Source organism: Thamnophis elegans, chromosome 4, assembly GCF_009769535.1.
Source record: "Thamnophis elegans isolate rThaEle1 chromosome 4, rThaEle1.pri, whole genome shotgun sequence".
Lineage (NCBI taxonomy): Eukaryota > Metazoa > Chordata > Lepidosauria > Squamata > Colubridae > Thamnophis > Thamnophis elegans.
Window position 1 is genome coordinate 135,961,423 of NC_045544.1, and position 18,227 is coordinate 135,979,649.

The 18,227-nt window shown below is 43.2% G+C and overlaps 1 protein-coding gene across 3 annotated transcripts in view; it reads left to right on the plus strand.

Moving 5' to 3' along the window:
• Nucleotides 1–18,227, plus strand: part of MED13 (mediator complex subunit 13) — a 197,714-nt gene that overhangs the window by 149,372 nt on the left and 30,115 nt on the right. For all 3 annotated transcript variants that reach the window (XM_032216864.1, XM_032216862.1, XM_032216863.1), the window contains 5 exons: nucleotides 2,015–2,229; nucleotides 3,508–3,704; nucleotides 6,925–7,838; nucleotides 12,228–12,395; nucleotides 16,556–16,779. In XM_032216864.1, the coding sequence (XP_032072755.1) occupies nucleotides 2,015–2,229; nucleotides 3,508–3,704; nucleotides 6,925–7,838; nucleotides 12,228–12,395; nucleotides 16,556–16,779 (1,718 nt within the window). The remainder of the gene's footprint in view (nucleotides 1–2,014; nucleotides 2,230–3,507; nucleotides 3,705–6,924; nucleotides 7,839–12,227; nucleotides 12,396–16,555; nucleotides 16,780–18,227) is intronic.

Genomic DNA, 18,227 nt, shown 5'->3' on the forward strand with positions numbered 1-18,227 from the left:
GGAACAAATTAATAATTGATGCAAAATTTCAAGGAAGTAATTACAGTGGAAAAATGGGAAGAGCTGTGAAAAAATCAATAACATTCACTCAAGCTATAATTTGAGGCAAAATTGGTATAAAATGTTTTAAATAGGGTATATAGCTCCATTAATGATTGCCAAGATGGACAAATCATGTATAATAAATGCTGGAAATGCCATATATTTTTGCACATGTAATAAAATATTATTTTGAGCATTTTATTACAAGTGTTGTTCGTGCAAAAATACCTAAATGTATCTGGAAGGAAATATAACCAAGTATACAGACATTTGGCCTCAAACCATAAATATTCCTATTAGGAATACTGTAATTACAGGATCTAGAAATGAAAAGTATTATAACTTATTAAAATATATGTTGACAGCAGCAACAATAAATTATGCTCTGCACTGGAAAAATGTAATTTGGCTGTTGATACAAGCTTGGGAGACCAAAATTGGAGAATAGGGAGCAAAAGCAAAACTAATAGTATATTTTCATAACAGAAGATTAATTAAATTTAAGCAGAAATGATTCTCTTATTCATAACATACAACACAGCAAAGCACATTTAGATGTTTAGAATATGATTTCTAGAATTGTCTATGGAGATTCTCAATCATCCAGGTCATGGTTGTCCCGAAGGTGCTTTTTCCAAAAGACAAGTGGATGAAATGTTTCTCTTCTCAGCCAAGAAACCTCTTCTTCAGAACTGAAGAAGCTTCTTGGATAAAGAAGCGAAACCTTTTCAAAGGAAAATGACCAAAAAAATATCCAGATGCTGTTTGGAAAAAGCACCTTTCGAATTTCTAGATTTAGAAGAATAATTAAAAATGACAAAAACGAAATGATTTAAATGGATATAAGCAGTATTCTCCAATGTTTAATCTTCAGTGCAAAAGACAAATATTTAGTGATTAGTGGTTGGGGGGAAATTAAAGGGAAAGAGAGAACACTTCTTTCATAACATTTTTATCATGTTTCATTTTTTTATTTCTGTATAATTGTTAGCCACTCAGTGTCACCTGGTGGTGAGATGGGTGGCAAATATATGGAAGGAAGGGAAGGGAAGGGAAGGAAAGGAAAGGAAAGAAGATTCTGGATTTCTGTCCAAATTTTGGTTAAGCTTATCTAACATTTTTTTTAAAAAAAGACAAGTAATTTATACCATTTATTCTGGTGGCCCCACTAGAGATGAGAGAGCACCATTGTGGGTTTGTGGAATTTAATGCTATTTGTGAGTTAGCTTGCAGATTGGTTAGATGTAACACTTGGAAGATGTAGAAGCCCTAAAAAGGCTGATTCAAAAATGTCTGTGCTTTAGCTCTGTTTAGAAAATGAATATATCTCAGTAGGCCTCTGTGTCCTTTAAGCATAAGACACTTGGAAGACTGCATCCAGTTTTGATTTCCACGATGTAAAAAAGAGGTTGAGACCCTAGAAAGAGTTCAGAGAAGAGCAAGAAAGAGGATTAGGGGACTGGAGGCTAAAATATATGAAGAACGGTTGCAGGAACTGGGTATGTCTAGTTTAATGAAAAGAAGGACTAGGGGAGACATGATAGCAGCCTTCCAATATCTCAGGGGATGCCACAAAGAAGAGCGAGTCAAACTATTCTCCAAGGCACCTGAGGGTAAAACAAGAAGCAATGGGTGGAAACTAATCAAGGAGAGAAGCAACTGAGATCTGAGGGGAAATTTCCTGACGGTGAGAACAATTAATCAGTGGAACAGAAGTTGCCTCCAGAGGTTGTGAATGCCCCAACACTGGAGGTCTTTCAGAAGATGTTGGATAGCCATTTGTCTGAAGTGATGTAGGGTTTCCTGCCTAAGCAGGGGGTTGGACTAGAAGACCTCCAAGGTCCCTTCCAACTCTGTTATTCTATTCTATTCTAAAAGAGTAAAACATGCAGAATGGGGAAGCAGCTGTACTGTTTGAGCAGACTGAAGCGGAAGGAAAAATAACATGTTAAATAACTTGCACCTAAACCAGGTACAGCTGATCTTCATAAAATGTATCCCACGCCACCATCCTTGGAGCAACACATTATGGGATTTTCTCCCATGAATATGAACAACAAGGAGTACGGCAGCATGGACACCACCCCCGGAGGAACCATCCTCGAAGGAAACGGTGTGACTGGTGGCCTTCAGTTCAGGATTGAAGTAGACGAGGGATTCTGTAGTCCAAAACCCACAGAAATAAAGGTTTGTAAATTCCTTTGGATGTTCTTGAATATTAGTTATGTAACGTTGTCTAGTTTTGATTCATCTACCAAAATGACAGAGGAGGACAATTTAACAGCTTTTGGGTTGGTTCATTGTCAGAGACAAGGTTTTTCTGAATGGCTACACTTCTCCTGAAATAGCCAGGATTGTTCATTTTAATATTTTTTATTTGTTGTTTTTTTTCTCCTGGAATTCAATTTGGTGGCAGCGGTGTTTTTTTTTCCTGCCACCATTACGAGATTCCCCCCCCCCCCCATAGCTTTATTTGGGTGCGCAGTGAAATGGACTCACGTTTCATTAGCTGTGACAACAGCTTGTTTGATTAACTTTTGACTTTTTTCAGCCCTGCATTCAAATTAAATATTAACTTAGCTTCTGCCTGTATCAGTTATGAGGGGAATGCGTTTTACGTGGAGGAGGTGCGCTGGCAATGGGAGAAAACAGATGTTGCCACAAATGAGAGCTTCGCCACTATCTGCGCTCAGATAGGAGCCTGTTTTTCTTCCACTAGTATCTCTCCCACCCCCCACCCCTCCCCAGTGTTGGTAGTCCTTGACATACGACCTTAATAGAAGCTGCCCATTTTGGTCCCACGTCATGACGGCTGGAAAACGAGGTGGCCTTGCTTAACAACCCACGTGCTCTCCCCAGTGAAGCTGTTAAATGAAAGTGCAGGTCATTTAAATGGAGTACAGATAGCCTTGGGTGGGGGAGGCCTTCGGAGGCCCAGGCCTACCCACCCTGGGTCTCCCAAAGCCCCCCACCCTCCCGATGGGCACTGCAACATAAGGGCAAATGACCACAGGGGCATTGCAATAGCTGTAACTTTGGGACCAGGTGGTAAGTAGCTTTTTGGGGAATGTCTATGGAGATTCTCAATCCTAGTGCTAGTCATTCCTGACTCTAGAGGGCAGTGCTCACCTCCCTTTCAAAGCCGAAGAGCCAGCGCTGTCCAAAGACTTCTCTGTGGTCATGTGGCCGACATTACTAAACGCCGAAGGTGCATGGAATGTTGTTACCTTCCCACCAAAGGCGGTCCCTATTTTTCTGCTTGCATTTTTAACATGCTTTCAAACTGCTAGGTTGGCAAAAGCTGGGACAAGTAACAGGAGCTCACTCCGGTAGGCGGTGCTAGGGATTCGAACCGTCGAACTGATGACTTTTCTGATCAACGAGCTCAGCGTCTCTGGCCACTGAGCTACCGCGTCCTTTCCATTCATAGCTGTTTTTAAATGCTCTTCCTGGTGTGTGTTTCAGGATTATTCCTATGTTTATAAGCCCGAGAACAGTCAAGCTTTTATGGGATGTTCCATGTTTGCTCCACTGAAGACTCTCCCGAGCCACTGTCTCCCTGCCATCAAACTGCCAGAGGAGTGTGTTTATCGGCAGAGTTGGACTGTTGGCAAGTTGGATTTGCTTCCGCCAGGACCCACAATGCCATTCATTAAAGAGGGGTAAGTGTTTCTTTAAGACGAGATAATAAAAGGATTTCATCGAGATTTCACATTGTCTTCTGACAAATGTATCGGTCCGAGAGCATGGCTGGGTTTTACAGAATCCAGATGCATTTCAGCAAAGCTTGTTGTTAGTTGCAAAGTCATGTCCAACCCATCGCGACACCATGGACAATATTCCTCCAGGCCTTCCTGTCCTCTACCATTTAAGTTCACGCCAGCTGCTTCTGTGACTCCATCCAGCCACCTCCTTCTCTGCCGTCCCCTTCTTCTTCTTTTGCCCTCCATCGTTCCCAGCATGATGCTCTTCTCCAGGGAGTTCTTCCTTCTCATTCGGTGGCCAAAGTCTTTGAGTTTCCTCTTCAGGATCTGGCCTTCTAAAGAGCAGCCAGGGTTGATCTCCTCTAGGACTGACCATTTGGATGGCCTTGCAGTGCAAGGGACTCACAGGAGTCTTCTCCAGCACCAGAGTTCAAAGGCCTCCATTCTTTGGCGCTCAGCCTTCCTTATGGTCCAGCAAGGCTTAGGTTTGTTTATTTACTGAACACTTTAAATGATGACGACACTTTTCTCACTATCAGGAAATTTCTCCTTAGTTCCAGGTTGCTTCTGTCCTTGATTGGTTTCCACCCATTGCTTCTTGTCCTGCCTTCAGGGGCTTTGGAGAATAGTCTGACCCCCTCTTCTTTGTGGCAGCCCCTCAAATATTGGAATATACTGCTATCATGTCACCCGTAGTCCTTCTTTTCTTTATGGCAAGCCATAATTTATCATTGCTTTTTTTTTCTCCATTTAAACATCGTTGTTAAAAATATTTAACAGAGATACAATTTGATTGCAGTATAAAGAGTATCTTGGGGGTGCTTAATTCCATCAGTTTTAATAAACCGTGAAGTCTATTAAGAGTAAAGACAAACCAGGAATTCCTCTATACTTCTGGAAGTCTGATAGAGCTGAGTGTGGTGTTGGTGTGTCGCAATATTTTTCTCATTTTATAGGGGAAAATGTGTATAAATGTTCTATTCCATTGAAAAAGTACAAGTTAAATTACAAGTTCTCCAATCAATATTTGAGACTGATTGCTTATTTTTAACATCAATAAGCAACAGTAATATTTTTCTCTCATCAAAGTAGTGCACAAAGCACTAAAAATACAGCATTCCTATAAAGTTAAAAATATCCGAGAGAGAGATAATGTAAGATACATATATTAAGTTGTTTTAACACATCAAGGAGGTGTGGAATCATCCATTGCTTCCATCTGCTTGCTGCTTACAGTTAGTCCTCGACTTAGGACCAATCATACTCACAGCCGACCTGTAAGCTGTTTGCAGCATCCTATGGTCATGTGACCATGATTTACCGCATCTTTGCCAGAAACCATTTACTTCCATTTTCCGGCAATAAACGTTCTATAACAATACAATACAATAGCAGAGATGGAAGGGACCTTGGAGGTCTTCTAGTCCAGCCCCCTGCCTAGGCAGGAAACCCTATACTGTTTCAGACAAATGGCTATCCAACATCTTCTTAAAGACTTCCAGTGTTGGGGCATTCACAACTTCTGGAGGCAACTTCTGTTCCACTGATTAATTGTTCTCACTGTCAGGAAATTCCTCCTCAGTTCTAAGTTGCTTCTCTCCTTGATTAATTTCCACCCATTGCTTCTTGTTCTACCCTAAGTTGCCTTGGAGAATAGTTTGACTCCCTCTTCTTTGTGGCAACCCCTGAGATATTGGAAGACTGCTATCATGTCACCCCAGTCCTTCTTTTCATTCAACTAGACATACCCAGTTCCTGCAACCGTTCCTCATATGTTTTAGTCTCCAGTCCCCTAATCATCTTTGTTGCTCTTCTCTGCACTCTTTCTAGAGTCTCCGCATCTTTTCTACATCATGGTAACCAAAACTGGATGCAAATATTTCAAGTGTGGCCTTACCAAGGCCTTATAAAGTGGTATTAACATTTCACGTGGTCTTGATTCTATCTCTCTGTTTATGCAGCCTAGAACTGTGTTGGCTTTTTTGGCAGCTGCTGCTGCCCACGGCTGGCTCCTATTTAAATGGTTGTCCACTAAGACTCCAAGATCCCTCTCACAGTTACTATTACTGAGCAAGGTACCACCTATACTGTACCTGTGCATTTCTTTTTTTTTGCCTACATGTAGAACCTTACTCTTTTCAGGAACATTGTTTTCATTTAATGATCGTGGCATTAGCTTAACTGCTTTGGCATTTGCTTTAACGACTAATTCAAAAAGAGTAATGAAATCAGGTCCAGTCACATGATGACTCTCTTTACGACCATCATGACCTATGACTGTACAGGTGGGTAGTCCTCGACTTAACAACAGTCCGTTTAGTGACTGTTCAAAGATAACATCATTGAAAAAGTGACTTTATGATCATTTTTCACATTTGCAACCGTTACAGCATCCCTGGGGTCACGTGATCAAAATTCAGATGCTTGGCAACTGGTTTGTATTTATGTCGGTCACAGGTGTCCCGAGGGGGGGGGGGGAGTGTGACCTGATCTCCTTTGTGACCTTCTGACAAGCAAAGTCAACGGGGAAGCTGGATTCACTTAACAACCATGTGACTAACGTAACCACTACAGTGATTCACTTAAAAAGTGCAGTAAGAGAGGTTGTAAAATGGGACAAAACTCGAATTTCTAACAAATGTCTCAAAACTAACAAATGTCTCACTTAAGAACAGAAATTTTGGGGTCAATGGTGGTTGTAAGTCGATGACTACCTGAATAACCCTTGGTAGGCTCCCTTATGGTCATTAGACTATCTGTATAACTCTTTATAATTACTGTATTTTTCGGACTATAAGAGACACCTAGATTTAGAGGAGGAAAACAAGAAAAAAAAATAGTTTTTGGCCTATGTGCGTCCCATTTTCGCCCTCCCCGACTCCCAGAAGCAGTTTGTAGGCCAAAAACAGGCCCATTTTTGGCCTCCCGAACCCTCCATGTGTCCCGTTTTTGCCAAAAAGGGTGAAAATGTGATGCACAGAGTGTTTGGGAGACCAAAAACGGGCCCGTATTCGGTTTATAAGACGCACTGAAATTTTCACCCACTTTTGGGGGGGGGGGGAGTGCATCTTATACTCCAAAAAACAGTATGGTATGCTTTGGTCATTATATGTCCCATTAGGTTCAATGCATACACTTTGAAAGTCTTGAATTAAAAGCTTTTCCCTTCCTTCTCCAGGGACGGGAGCACCGTTGATCAAGAGTATGGCCCTGCCTACACTCCGCAGACACATACCCCCTTCGGTATGCCCCCCAGCAGCGCCCCGCCAAGCAATAGCGGCGCTGGGATCCTTCCTTCCCCTTCCACCCCCCGCTTCCCAACTCCCCGGACTCCAAGGACGCCTCGGACTCCCCGCGGGGCGGGTGGGCCAGCAAGCGCGCAAGGCTCCGTCAAGTATGAGAATTCCGATTTGTACTCGCCAGCCTCGACCCCATCCACCTGCAGGCCCTTAAACTCGGTTGAGCCGGCGACGGTCCCGTCAATTCCCGAGGCGCACAGCCTCTATGTGACCCTCATTCTGTCCGAATCGGTGATGAATCTTTTCAAAGACTGTAACTTTGACAGCTGTTGCATTTGCGTTTGCAACATGAACATCAAAGGTGCTGACGTTGGAGTTTACATTCCAGACCCAACCCAGGAAGCCCAGTACAGGTGCACGTGTGGATTCAGCGCGGTCATGAACCGGAAATTTGGCAACAGCTCGGGATTGTTCCTCGAGGATGAGTTAGACATCTTGGGCCGCAATTCGGAATGCGGCAAAGAAGTGGAGAAACGCTTCGAGGCCCTTCGCACGGCTTCCGTCGAGCAGAGTGGAAGCTTGAAGGAGGCGGACCGGCTTCCCGACGAGCTGATACTTTTGTTGCAAGACCAGTGCACCAACTTGTTTTCGCCGTTTGGAGCGGCAGATCAAGACCCCCTGCCCAAAGTCGGCGCCACGGGCAATCTGGTGCGGGCCGAGGAAAGAGACTGTTGCTACGACTGCTATCTCGCATTGGAACATGGACGCCAGTTTATGGACAACATGTCCGGAGGGAAGGTTGACGAGGCGCTTGTGAAGAGTACTTGTTTGCATCACTGGTCGAAACGAAATGGTAAGTGCCTCAGTTTGCCGATCGAATGAAAGAATGTGTTTTAATTCCACGTAAAACATTGATTTACAATAGCAATAGCACTAGCACTTAGACTTAATATACTTCCTTGTAGTGGTTTCCAGCCCTCTCTAAGCGGTTTTACAGAGTCAGCCTCTCGCCCCCAACAATCTGGGTCCTCATTTTACCCACCTTGGAAGGATGGAAGGTTGAGTCAACCTTGAACCTGCTGAGATTTGAACTGCCAAATTGCGGTCAGCAGAAGTAGCCTGCAGTACTGCACTCTAACCACTGCGCCACCGCGTCTCATGTGAACAGTTGGTTGACAAAAAATGGCAAAGAAACAAGAGCTTGCATTGATGATGTTATCTAGTTTGGTAATGAAATGTCTGCAAGAAAAAAGCCAAGCTCAGAGAGCACCGGGATCTCACAGTTTAACCCTGAGCTACCAATATTCTTTTCCATCAGAAACAATAACTTTCTTATCTGTTCCTAATTTTGTAGAAGAGTGTTTCTCAACCGTGGTAACTTTAAGATGGGTGGACTTCAATTCCCAAAATTCCCCAGCCAGCCTTGCTAGGGAATTCTAGGCGCTGGTCTTCACATCTTCAAATTGCAAGGTTGAGAAAAGTTATTCTAGATCAGTGTTTCTCAGCCTTACCGAATTTAAGATCCATAGATCTCAACCCCCCCAGAATTCAGCAAGCTTTGTTGGCTGGGGAATTCTGGGAGTTGAAGTTCACGCATCTTAAAGTTGATAAGGTTGAGAAACGCTGATCTAGAATAACGTTCTGGGGGAATGCTGGGAATTGAAGTCCACGCCTCTTCCAGAAGACAAGAACAGCAAAAAAAACCTAATAAGAAGTACAGGTAGTCAGTCCTTGACCTACACTCAGTAGTTTAATGACATTTTGAAGTTACAAAGGGCCCCCGAAAGGGACTTACAACCCAGTTTCGAAGTTAGGAGGTGCATCCTTCTCCGGCAGTCATGTGACCAGATTTTGGGCACTCAGCACTGCATTGGCCTGCATCTATGGACATGGTCATGTGCATGCAATTTGTAACAGTTTTGCCAAAAACATCCGTGGTGTTTGCTTAGTAACCACCGGGAAGAAGGTCATGAAATCAACTCCAGTCACACAGTGACCTGTTCATGACGATCTTAATTACTAGGCTCAGTTACGGTTGTAACTGGAGGATTATCTTTATAGGAAGAACTTGTAACAGGTGGTAAAGGGTTTAGTTAAATGTGGGATCATTTTTACTTTTCATGTTTTTTAAAAGATAGTATTTGAAAGCTGTCCCAAAGGTGCTTTTTTCAACTGGACTTTCTTTTTTTTCTTTGAAGAAGTTTTGCTTCTCATCCAAGAAACTTCTTCAGCTCTGACTGCATGATGGGGAATGGAAGGATTTATATTCCTTGCAGACAGCTGGTCATTTGCATCCTTTTAGAAGGTCCTTGAAACACCTTTGGGGCAATCATGACATGGGTGACTTGAGAATCTCTACAGATTGAAAGCCAGTCTGTTGTTTTTTTAAAAAAAAGTATTACTGGCTCTGGGGGAACCTGGTTCAAATCCATCCTCAGTCAGAGAAGCCCCAATCCCTTTCTCTCTCAGCCCAGCTTAATGGGTGAAGCTGTGGTTGTGAGAAAACACAAAAGTGTTACGCATGCCACCTTCAAGTTCCTGAACGAAAATTGAGATATAGATCTCATAAAATATTTATAAACATCTCCAAAGTAATTCTTGGAGTGTGATAAAATCAATACGGAACAATAAAGTAAAACCTAATAAAAAAACAAATCTGGATTAGAAACAAAATGCAAGCTGATACTATCACTAAACTTGCGGAAGCAAGCCAGAAGAAGAAAAGATGAACATCTGGAGTAGAACATAGGTGTGATTTGCGACTGATGTCCTCATCAGCAATTTTAGCAGTTGTGTTCCGCAGCCTCTGTGTCATCAACACCATCCTCAACAATTATAGTCTTCGGTGTCATCTCAGTGGGAAGTTAATGACTTCATACACAATTCTCGTCAAAGTTCAGGAATGTTAGAGCTGTTTAACCTACAGAGTTGATCCTTTAGGTTAGAGATAATTTTTTGACTTCCGGCTTCAATTGAGCCCAAAATTTCCCTTGCTAACAAGGACAGCTGTGAAGTGAGTTTTTGCCCCCATTTTACGACTTTTCTTGCCACACTTGTTTAAGTGAATCACTGCCTTTGTTAAGTTAGTAACTCGGGTGTTATGTCAGTCTGGCCTCCACCTGGACTTTGCTTGTCGGAAGGTCGCAAAAGAGGATCAACGTGACCCCGGGACACTGCAATGGTCATAAATGTGAGTCGGTTGCCAAGGGTCTGACTTTCGATGACGTGACCATGGGGTTGCTGTAACAGTCCTAAGTGTGGGGAAACGGTCATAATGTCACTTTTTTCAGCGCCGTTTTAACGCCTTAACGGTCACTGAATGAACTGTTGTAAGTCGAAGACTACCTGTGCTTGGAACCTCAGTGACAAAGAGGAATGTGGGAACGGTATTTAATCAACTTTGAGATTTGGGATCCTTCAGTCTGCAGAATGATCTGTTTCAGTTTTAGCAGTCTGCATTCAGTCCGTTACAAGCAACCCTCAATTTACAACCATTTGTATAAAGATAAAATGGCACTGGAAAAAAAAAATGACTTAGGATTCTTGTTTGCAATTAAAACCGTTGCAGCATCCCTGGGGTCACATGATCAAAATCCAAAGATTTGGCAACTGGCTCATATTTATCACAGTTGTAGTATCACGTCATCCGCTTTTGTGTAAAGATAAAGGTTCCTCTTGCACATATGTGCTAGTCGTTCCCGACTCTAGGGGGCGGTGCTCATCTCTGTTTCAAAGCCGAAGAGCCAGCGCTGTCCAAAGACGTCTCCATGGTCATGTGGCTGGCATGACTAAACGTCGAAGGTACCCAGAACGCTGTTCCCTTCCCACCAAAGGTGGTTCCTATTTTTTCTACTTGCATTTTTTTTACGTGTTTTCGAATTGCTAGGTTGACAGAAGCTGGGACAACTAACGGGAGCTCACTCCGTTACGCAGCGCTAGGGATTCGAACTGCCGACCTTTCTGATCGACAAGCTCAGTGTCTCTAGCCACTGAGCCCCTGCGTCCGTTTTTGTGACCTTTTGACAAGATTCACTTAACAATCGTGACTAACTTAATACATGAAGTGATTTGTTTAACAACTGCGGCAAGAAATGTTACAACATGGGGCAAAACTCACTTAAGTGCCTCGCTTAAACAATAGAAATTTGGGGCTCAGTTGTGGTTGTAAGTCAAGGACTACCTGTAGATCTTTAAGGAACTCGTCAGAACTTAGTTTGCATAGATCAGGGGTGAGCAATTGTGGCAACTTTATGACCTGTGGACTTCAACTCCCAGAATTCCTGAGCCGGTATGGCTAGCTCAGGAATTCTGGGAGTTGAAGTTTCCAGGCTATAAAGTTATCAGAGTTGCCCTGGTATACATTCCTATGAGCACAGTCTGAATAAAGTACTAAATTGTTAGCCGTTATTGCTCCAAATTGATATAAGCTTTACAGTACAAAATGTGCTATGTTAGAGAGAGCAATCCTTTCCCTCTCCAGTCAACAGCCAAGGGGAAGTTATGGGGGTTTTTTTTCCTTAATTTGTAAGAATTTTTTTCTCACGAGAGAGCAGGCTTGCAGTAGAGATCCTCATTTGATCATGGAAATTTCCACAGGGATGTTTTGTAATTTATCGGGGATAAAGTCTTGGATTTTTCTGGCTTAGATATTTTTCTCCCTGTTCCAACTTGTGGAAACAAGAAGGTCATCACTTAAAAGGCCGCACTCGGTGTCATCAGAGTGTGTTAGCTTTAAATAGATTGAGGAGGGATAAAATAACCCTCTACAGGTATCTGAACACACACACAAAAGGCCAAGATCTGATTCCTGTAATTCCTATAATTCTACATGGTTTATGTTATAGGAAGGCCAGTTCCTCTTGAATCTCCAGAAAGAAAATGACTGACAAGAATTATTTGATAGTGAAACCAACAGTCCCTGAGATGTTGAGCTCTAAATTTCCTTCCTTCCTTCCTTCCTTCCTTCCTTCCTTCCTTCCTTCCTTCCTTCCTTCCTTCCTTCCTTCCTTCCTTCCTCCCTCCCTCCCTCCCTCCCTCCCTCCCTCCCTCCCTCCCATCCATCCATCTGTCCTGGAAGAAATTGACTTCCAAAGCTGAAAATGCCCCTTGCTGCTCCTGAATCCCGAGTCTCTTGATCTGTAAGGCCTGGCCTTTAGAAATATAGCTGCTAACAATTAGAAGCAATGGTCCATTCTCTGCTTCCCAATTCATCTGAATGAATTTTTTTTTTGTGTCCTTCCAGTTGTAGACGTGAGCATGCAGTGTTCTCAGGACATCCTTCGCATGCTGCTCTCGCTCCAACCAGTTCTTCAGGATGCCATTCAGAAAAAACGAACGGTTCGATCTTGGGGTGTACAAGGGCCCCTCACGTGGCAACAGTTTCATAAAATGGCTGGACGAGGCTCTTACGGTAAACATTGTCTATGAGACATGACTGTCCTTTAATCCAGTGTTTCTCAACCTTGGCAACTTGAAGATGTCTGGACTTCAACTCCCAGAATTCCCCAGCCAGCAATTGCTGGCTGGGGAATTCTGGGAGTTGAGGTCCAGACATCTTCAAGTTGCCAAGGTTGAGAAACACTGCTTTAATCCAGGGGTCTCCAGCTTTAGCAACTTTTAAGAGTGGTGGACTTTAACTCCCAGGATTCCCCAGCCAGCAAGGAGTTTTGAAGTTCACGAGTCTTAAAAGTTGCCAAAGTTGGAGACCCCTACTTGAATCGACTGTGTGCTGGGTCTTTCTTTTACACTGTCTTAGCTTTTATGTATAGAGAAGAAGAATCCTGGAAACAGTTTAAATGATAGTTACAGAATTGTGGCAAGATATTGGGCATGAAAACTGTCCAGGGAGGTGAAAATTGGAGGCATAGAAATGTGAGAGGAACTGCAACACAGCTCTAATGTTGTGCTGCCCCACCTCAAAATACAATATAACAAACCACGCAACATTATTTCATAGATTGTGGTGAAACCCTAGTTTGCCCAGTAAATAATTGCCTGCTTGAGTCCGGCAAACGATGGGCATTTTCAATTCTGATCTCCCCTCCTTTTATAACTACCAAATCCAAGCCATGAGGAACATGGTGCCTAAAAGTAAATCTAAACTGCTTTGTTGGAACATTTCGGCAATTTTAAGTTTTGGCGATGAAACAGGGTAAGTAAGGATGTCCACAGAGGAGGTAAAGGAGTGTTTGTGTGTGTGTGTGTGTTATCCTGTGCGCCGCTTGGAAAATTGAGACTGAGTTAGAAAAGTCTTGGCCACGCCCCCTCTAGTTGGTATAGCTCAGCTTTTTAACTCAGCCTAGCCTTGGACAGACGTAAATAATTTTTCTAGAGAAACATTATTTGAATTTATTTCATTTAATTTCTGTATTTTTCGCTGGATTAATCCTACACGACTAAGAGTTTTTATTCTGATTATTTGGCTGTGGGTGAGTGTGCTGGACGTGGACAGGGCAACCTCAGGCAAATGGCACGACCTGTCTGCTTGCTGTAGAGCCTGGGGCTCAGATTGGTCGTGGCATTTGCGTGACATCCTTGTATGTGGGTCGTCATTCCAGTTTACTGCGGATGCTTCTGCTGGTAACTAGGGCTCTGAAACTTCTGCATGCTTCTGTGGCATTTGATTTGGGTGACTGACCTTTGTTATAGATATACATTGGGATGCTAGGAGCTGTGATTTCTAAACCGGGAGAAGCGCTTCAACAGATCCCAGTTACAGTGTTAGACCTCTCGGTCCAGAGTCCAGTGCTACCCTGTTTCCCTGAAAATAAGACCTCCTCGGATAATACCGTATTTTTCAGAGTATAAAACGTACCTTTTTCCCTCAAAAAAGAGGGTGAAAATCTGGGTGCGTCTTATACACTGAATACAGCATTTTTGGCCTCCCGAAACCCCGCCCCCTTCCCCAAAATGGCCATGCAGAGCCTTTAGGAGGCTTCCAGAGAGCTCCTGGGGGCTGGGGAGGGCAGAAATGAGCAAAAAATGGGCTGTTTTTTGCTCAATTTTGCGCCCAGCCCCATTAGAGGGCTACAAGCCCTCTAATGGCTATTCATGCCTGTTTTTCACGTTAAAATGGGCCGTTTTGGGGAGGTTTGCAGAGTGCAAAAACTTTTTTTTTTTTTTGCCTCTTCAAAACTTTGGTGCATTTTATATTCTGAAAAACACGGTAAGGCTTTTGAGCACATGCCCTCCCCCAAAAATAAGCCCTCTCCTTAAATATTGCAACACAACAGCAGCCATGAGGTTACCACGCTGGCCACCTCCTGCACCTCAAAAATAATAAGACCTCCCCAAAAATAAGGCCAAGCGCTTGTTTTGGGTGTCTTATTTTTGGGGAAACGTGGTAGGAACAGCTAAGATCCTGTGTGAAACCCCCAAAATCTCTAGAACTTTGTCTCTAGAAGAGGAGTCTCTAGAACAATGATGGTGAACCTTTTTTGGCACCGAGTGCCCCAATCAGAATGCGTCTGCATACGCATATATGCACATGCGCCGGAGTGCGGAAATGCAAAGACCAGCTGACTGTTGTGCATGCATGCGCCAGCCAGCTGCTCTCTGGGTTTCCGGCATGTGCACCAGCCAGCTTGTCTTTGTGGAGCACCAGAAACCCAAAGACCAGCAGGCCAGCACGCAGATGCCTGTTTTTTGGCCATTTTCGGGGCTGTTTTCAGGCCGTTTTTCCAGGCCACTTTCTGGTGCTCCGGCACCTGTGAAGACCAGTGTGCTGGAAACCAGAAGAGCAGCTGGCAACATTGCGTGTGCCCACAGAGACGTGCCATAAGTTCACCATCACAGCTCTAGGATGAAGTCTCTAGAAAAGGACCTGAGATTGGGGAAAATGCATACCACCCGTAGGCGTGAGAAGGGGTTTCTTTTTTTGGGGGGGGGGGCTTGCTTAATTATTCAGTTGAATATTATTTATTAAACTTAATTATTCAGTTGAAATAATTATTTAAATAATTATTCAGTTGAGCTGAAGCTCAAATACTTTGGACAGCTAAAGAGAAGGGAGGTCTCCTTGGAGAAGACCCTGAGGCAGAAGGAGAAGGGGGAGATGGTTAGTGTATCATTGACGCAATGAACATGAATTTGGACAAATTCCGGGAAACATTGGAGATTGGTGTGTGTGTGTGTGTGTGTGTGTGTGTGTGTGTGTGTGTGTGTGTGTGTGTGGTGTGCTGTGGTCCATGGGGTCACGAAGAGTTAGACATGCCTTAATGACTGAACAACAACAACAATTATTCCATAGCTCTCTCGTGGAGAGAAAACTCCATGCAGTCTGGGACATTGACTCCATTATCAGAACTAGTAGTTTTACTACTAGTAAAGATTTAGTTTTACTAGTAAAACCTTCATTGTGTTGTTTCCAGTCTATTGGAAGAGGGTGTGTGTGGTTTGAGCCGATTTAATCAAAGAGAGCCACTTTGGTCCAATGATTAAAGCACCATGCTAGAAAGCGGGAGATGGTGAGTTCTAGTCTCAGCTTACCATGAAAGTCAGCTGGGTAACTTTGGGCCAGCAACTCTCTGTCTCTCAGCCTAACCCCACCTTACAGGGTTGCTGTTTTGGGGGAAATAGGGAGGAGATAAGGTGTAAGGTTGGCTATGTTGTCTGCTTTGACTGATTTCTAAAAATAATACTTGTAAAATATCTGTACAAATAATAAAGGCAGAATATGAATTAAATAGAATAGAATATAATTCTTTAATTGGCCAAGTGTGATTGGACACATAAGGAATTTGTCTGTGGTGCAGAGGCTCTGTGTACATAAAAAGACAAGATACATTCGTCAAGAATCCTAAGGTATAACACTTAATGATAGTCATAGGGTACAAATAAGCAATCAGGAAACAATCAATACCAATATAAATTGATACAAGCAACAAAGCTACAAGTATAAGTGGGAGGAAATGGGTGATAGGAACGATGAGAAGACTAATAGTAATAGTAATGCAGCCTTAGTGAATGGTTTGACAGTGGTGAGGGAATTTTTTGATTAGCAGAGTGATGGCATTTGGGGAAAAACTTTGTCTCTAGTTGTTCTGGTGTGCAGTGCCCTATAGCGTCGTTTTGAGGGCAGGTGTTGAAACAATTTATGCCCAGGATGCGAGGGGTCTGTAGATATTTTCACAGCCCTCTTTTTGACTCGTGCAGTGTACAGGTCCTCAATGGAAGGCAGGTTGGTAGCCATTGTTTTTTCTGTGGTTCTAATTATTCCTCGAAGTCTGTGTCTGTCTTGTTGGTTTGCAGAACCAAACAAGGCAGTGTTGAGGTGCAGATGACGGACTCAATAATTCCTCTGTAGAACTGAATCAGCAGCTCCTTGGGCATGAATGAAATCAAAATGAAAACAAAAATCAAAATCCATCAATGGGCTTAGAATTAGATTCTTGGAAAAAAATTTAGACTGCAATGGCGCTTTCCAGATGTTTTGGAGTGCCAATTCTCAGCACAGAAAACTTTCCTTGAACTTGAGAACTCGTCTGAAGGTGTAATGGACAAGTTTTATATTAGGACACCTGGGAAAACGAGATATTTATTTTTTATTTTTACACCCCCCCCCCCTTCTAGGAACCGATGAGTCTCCTGAACCACTGCCCATTCCAACCTTCTTGTTGGGGCACGATTATGACTTCTTGGTGCTGTCGCCTTTTGCCTTACCATATTGGGAGAGGCTAATGCTGGAGCCCTACGGATCTCAGAGGGACATCGCCTACGTGGTGGTGTGTCCGGAGAACGAAGCGCTGCTGAACGGAGCAAAGAACTTCTTTCGAGACCTCACTGCAGTATACGAGGTGAGGAATTTAAGGGCACGAGAGTTCCAGGGCCCCTCTCCCACCCCCCCTACCCCAAATGAACATCCATCAACCCCTGCATTCCAGCTGTCAGCGGAAAAGTCCTGCAGGGCCCTCTCTGAACAAAGCAACTAAAATGGATGGCCGAGGAAGATAAAAAGCTGCATCTTACGGAGGTGCCATCCTGTGGCTGCATTTTGTACTGCCCTCCTGCGGTACGGCTACAGACCTTGTAATTTGGGGGATGCTGAACTCTTTGTCTTTTCCAGAAGGCCCAGATGGCATGACTTCCTTAAATATATACTGGTAGTCCTCTACTTAACAACAGTTAGTTTAGTGACCATTCAAAGTTACAACGGCAATGAAAAAATGTGACTTTTCTGACCGTTTCCCACACTTACACAACCGTTGAAGCATCCCCATGGTTAGGTGATCAAAATTCGGACACTCGGCAACTGGTTCATATTTATGACGGTTGCAGTCTGTGATCCCCTTTTGCGCACCTTCTGACACACAAAGTCAGTGGGGAAGCCAGACTCACCTAACAATAATAGCTGCAGTGATTCATTTAACAACTGTGGCAAGAAAGGTCGTAAGATGAGGCAGAAAGACCTTAACAAAGTCTCGCTTAGCAACATAAATTTTGGGTTCAATTGTGATAGTAAATCGAGGACTGCCTGTCTTTTAAAATGTTTTGAGCCTCCCTCCCTGTTAACTTCTCTTCCAGGTTACAGTGTTATTCCCAGGTTTATTAAGGATGGGAGGGGAAAGTAGTTTGATTTGACCTTGTTTTACAGTGGTTTTCCCCAGACACTCTTACCTGTCACATTAAATAGCTTCTTGACGGTTGAAATCACACAGCTTCTTAATTCAGGGCCCAAATTAACCTGTTTCCTGGGGTTTGCCATACATGGTGGATTATTAACTAGACAGACAGACTGAATTTGTAAATATCATGTGACAACAAAACAAACCAACTCAGTTAAACAAGCATAATAATAGGGTGCCCATGGAACTCCCCAGATCCTGAAGTGAACTGGTCAAGTACATTGTGTGAATCTGGCCAATGTTTAAAATGGAAAAGTTTCTAGCTTGCAAAAAAATAAAAAAAGGCATGAGATACACTTTGATGTACATGATGCAATAATAGGTCTTTCAAAGTAAATTATCCATCATGCATGCCTTCAAAATGTGAAAGTTTTACATACTGATACCACAAGAGGCAAAATATCGAGTATACCACATCTTACTCTGTAAATGTGCCACCTCTTTAAAAACAATCACTTTTGCTAGTCTTAACGTCGTTCTGTCAACCCTCCTGAGTCAACCAAACCGGAAACATGACAAAATGAACTAATCAACTAATTCTAGTTTATTGTAAGCCTACATTACGGATAGCCTTGACTTAATGACCACAATTGGAGCCAGGATTTCCATTGCTAAGCAAA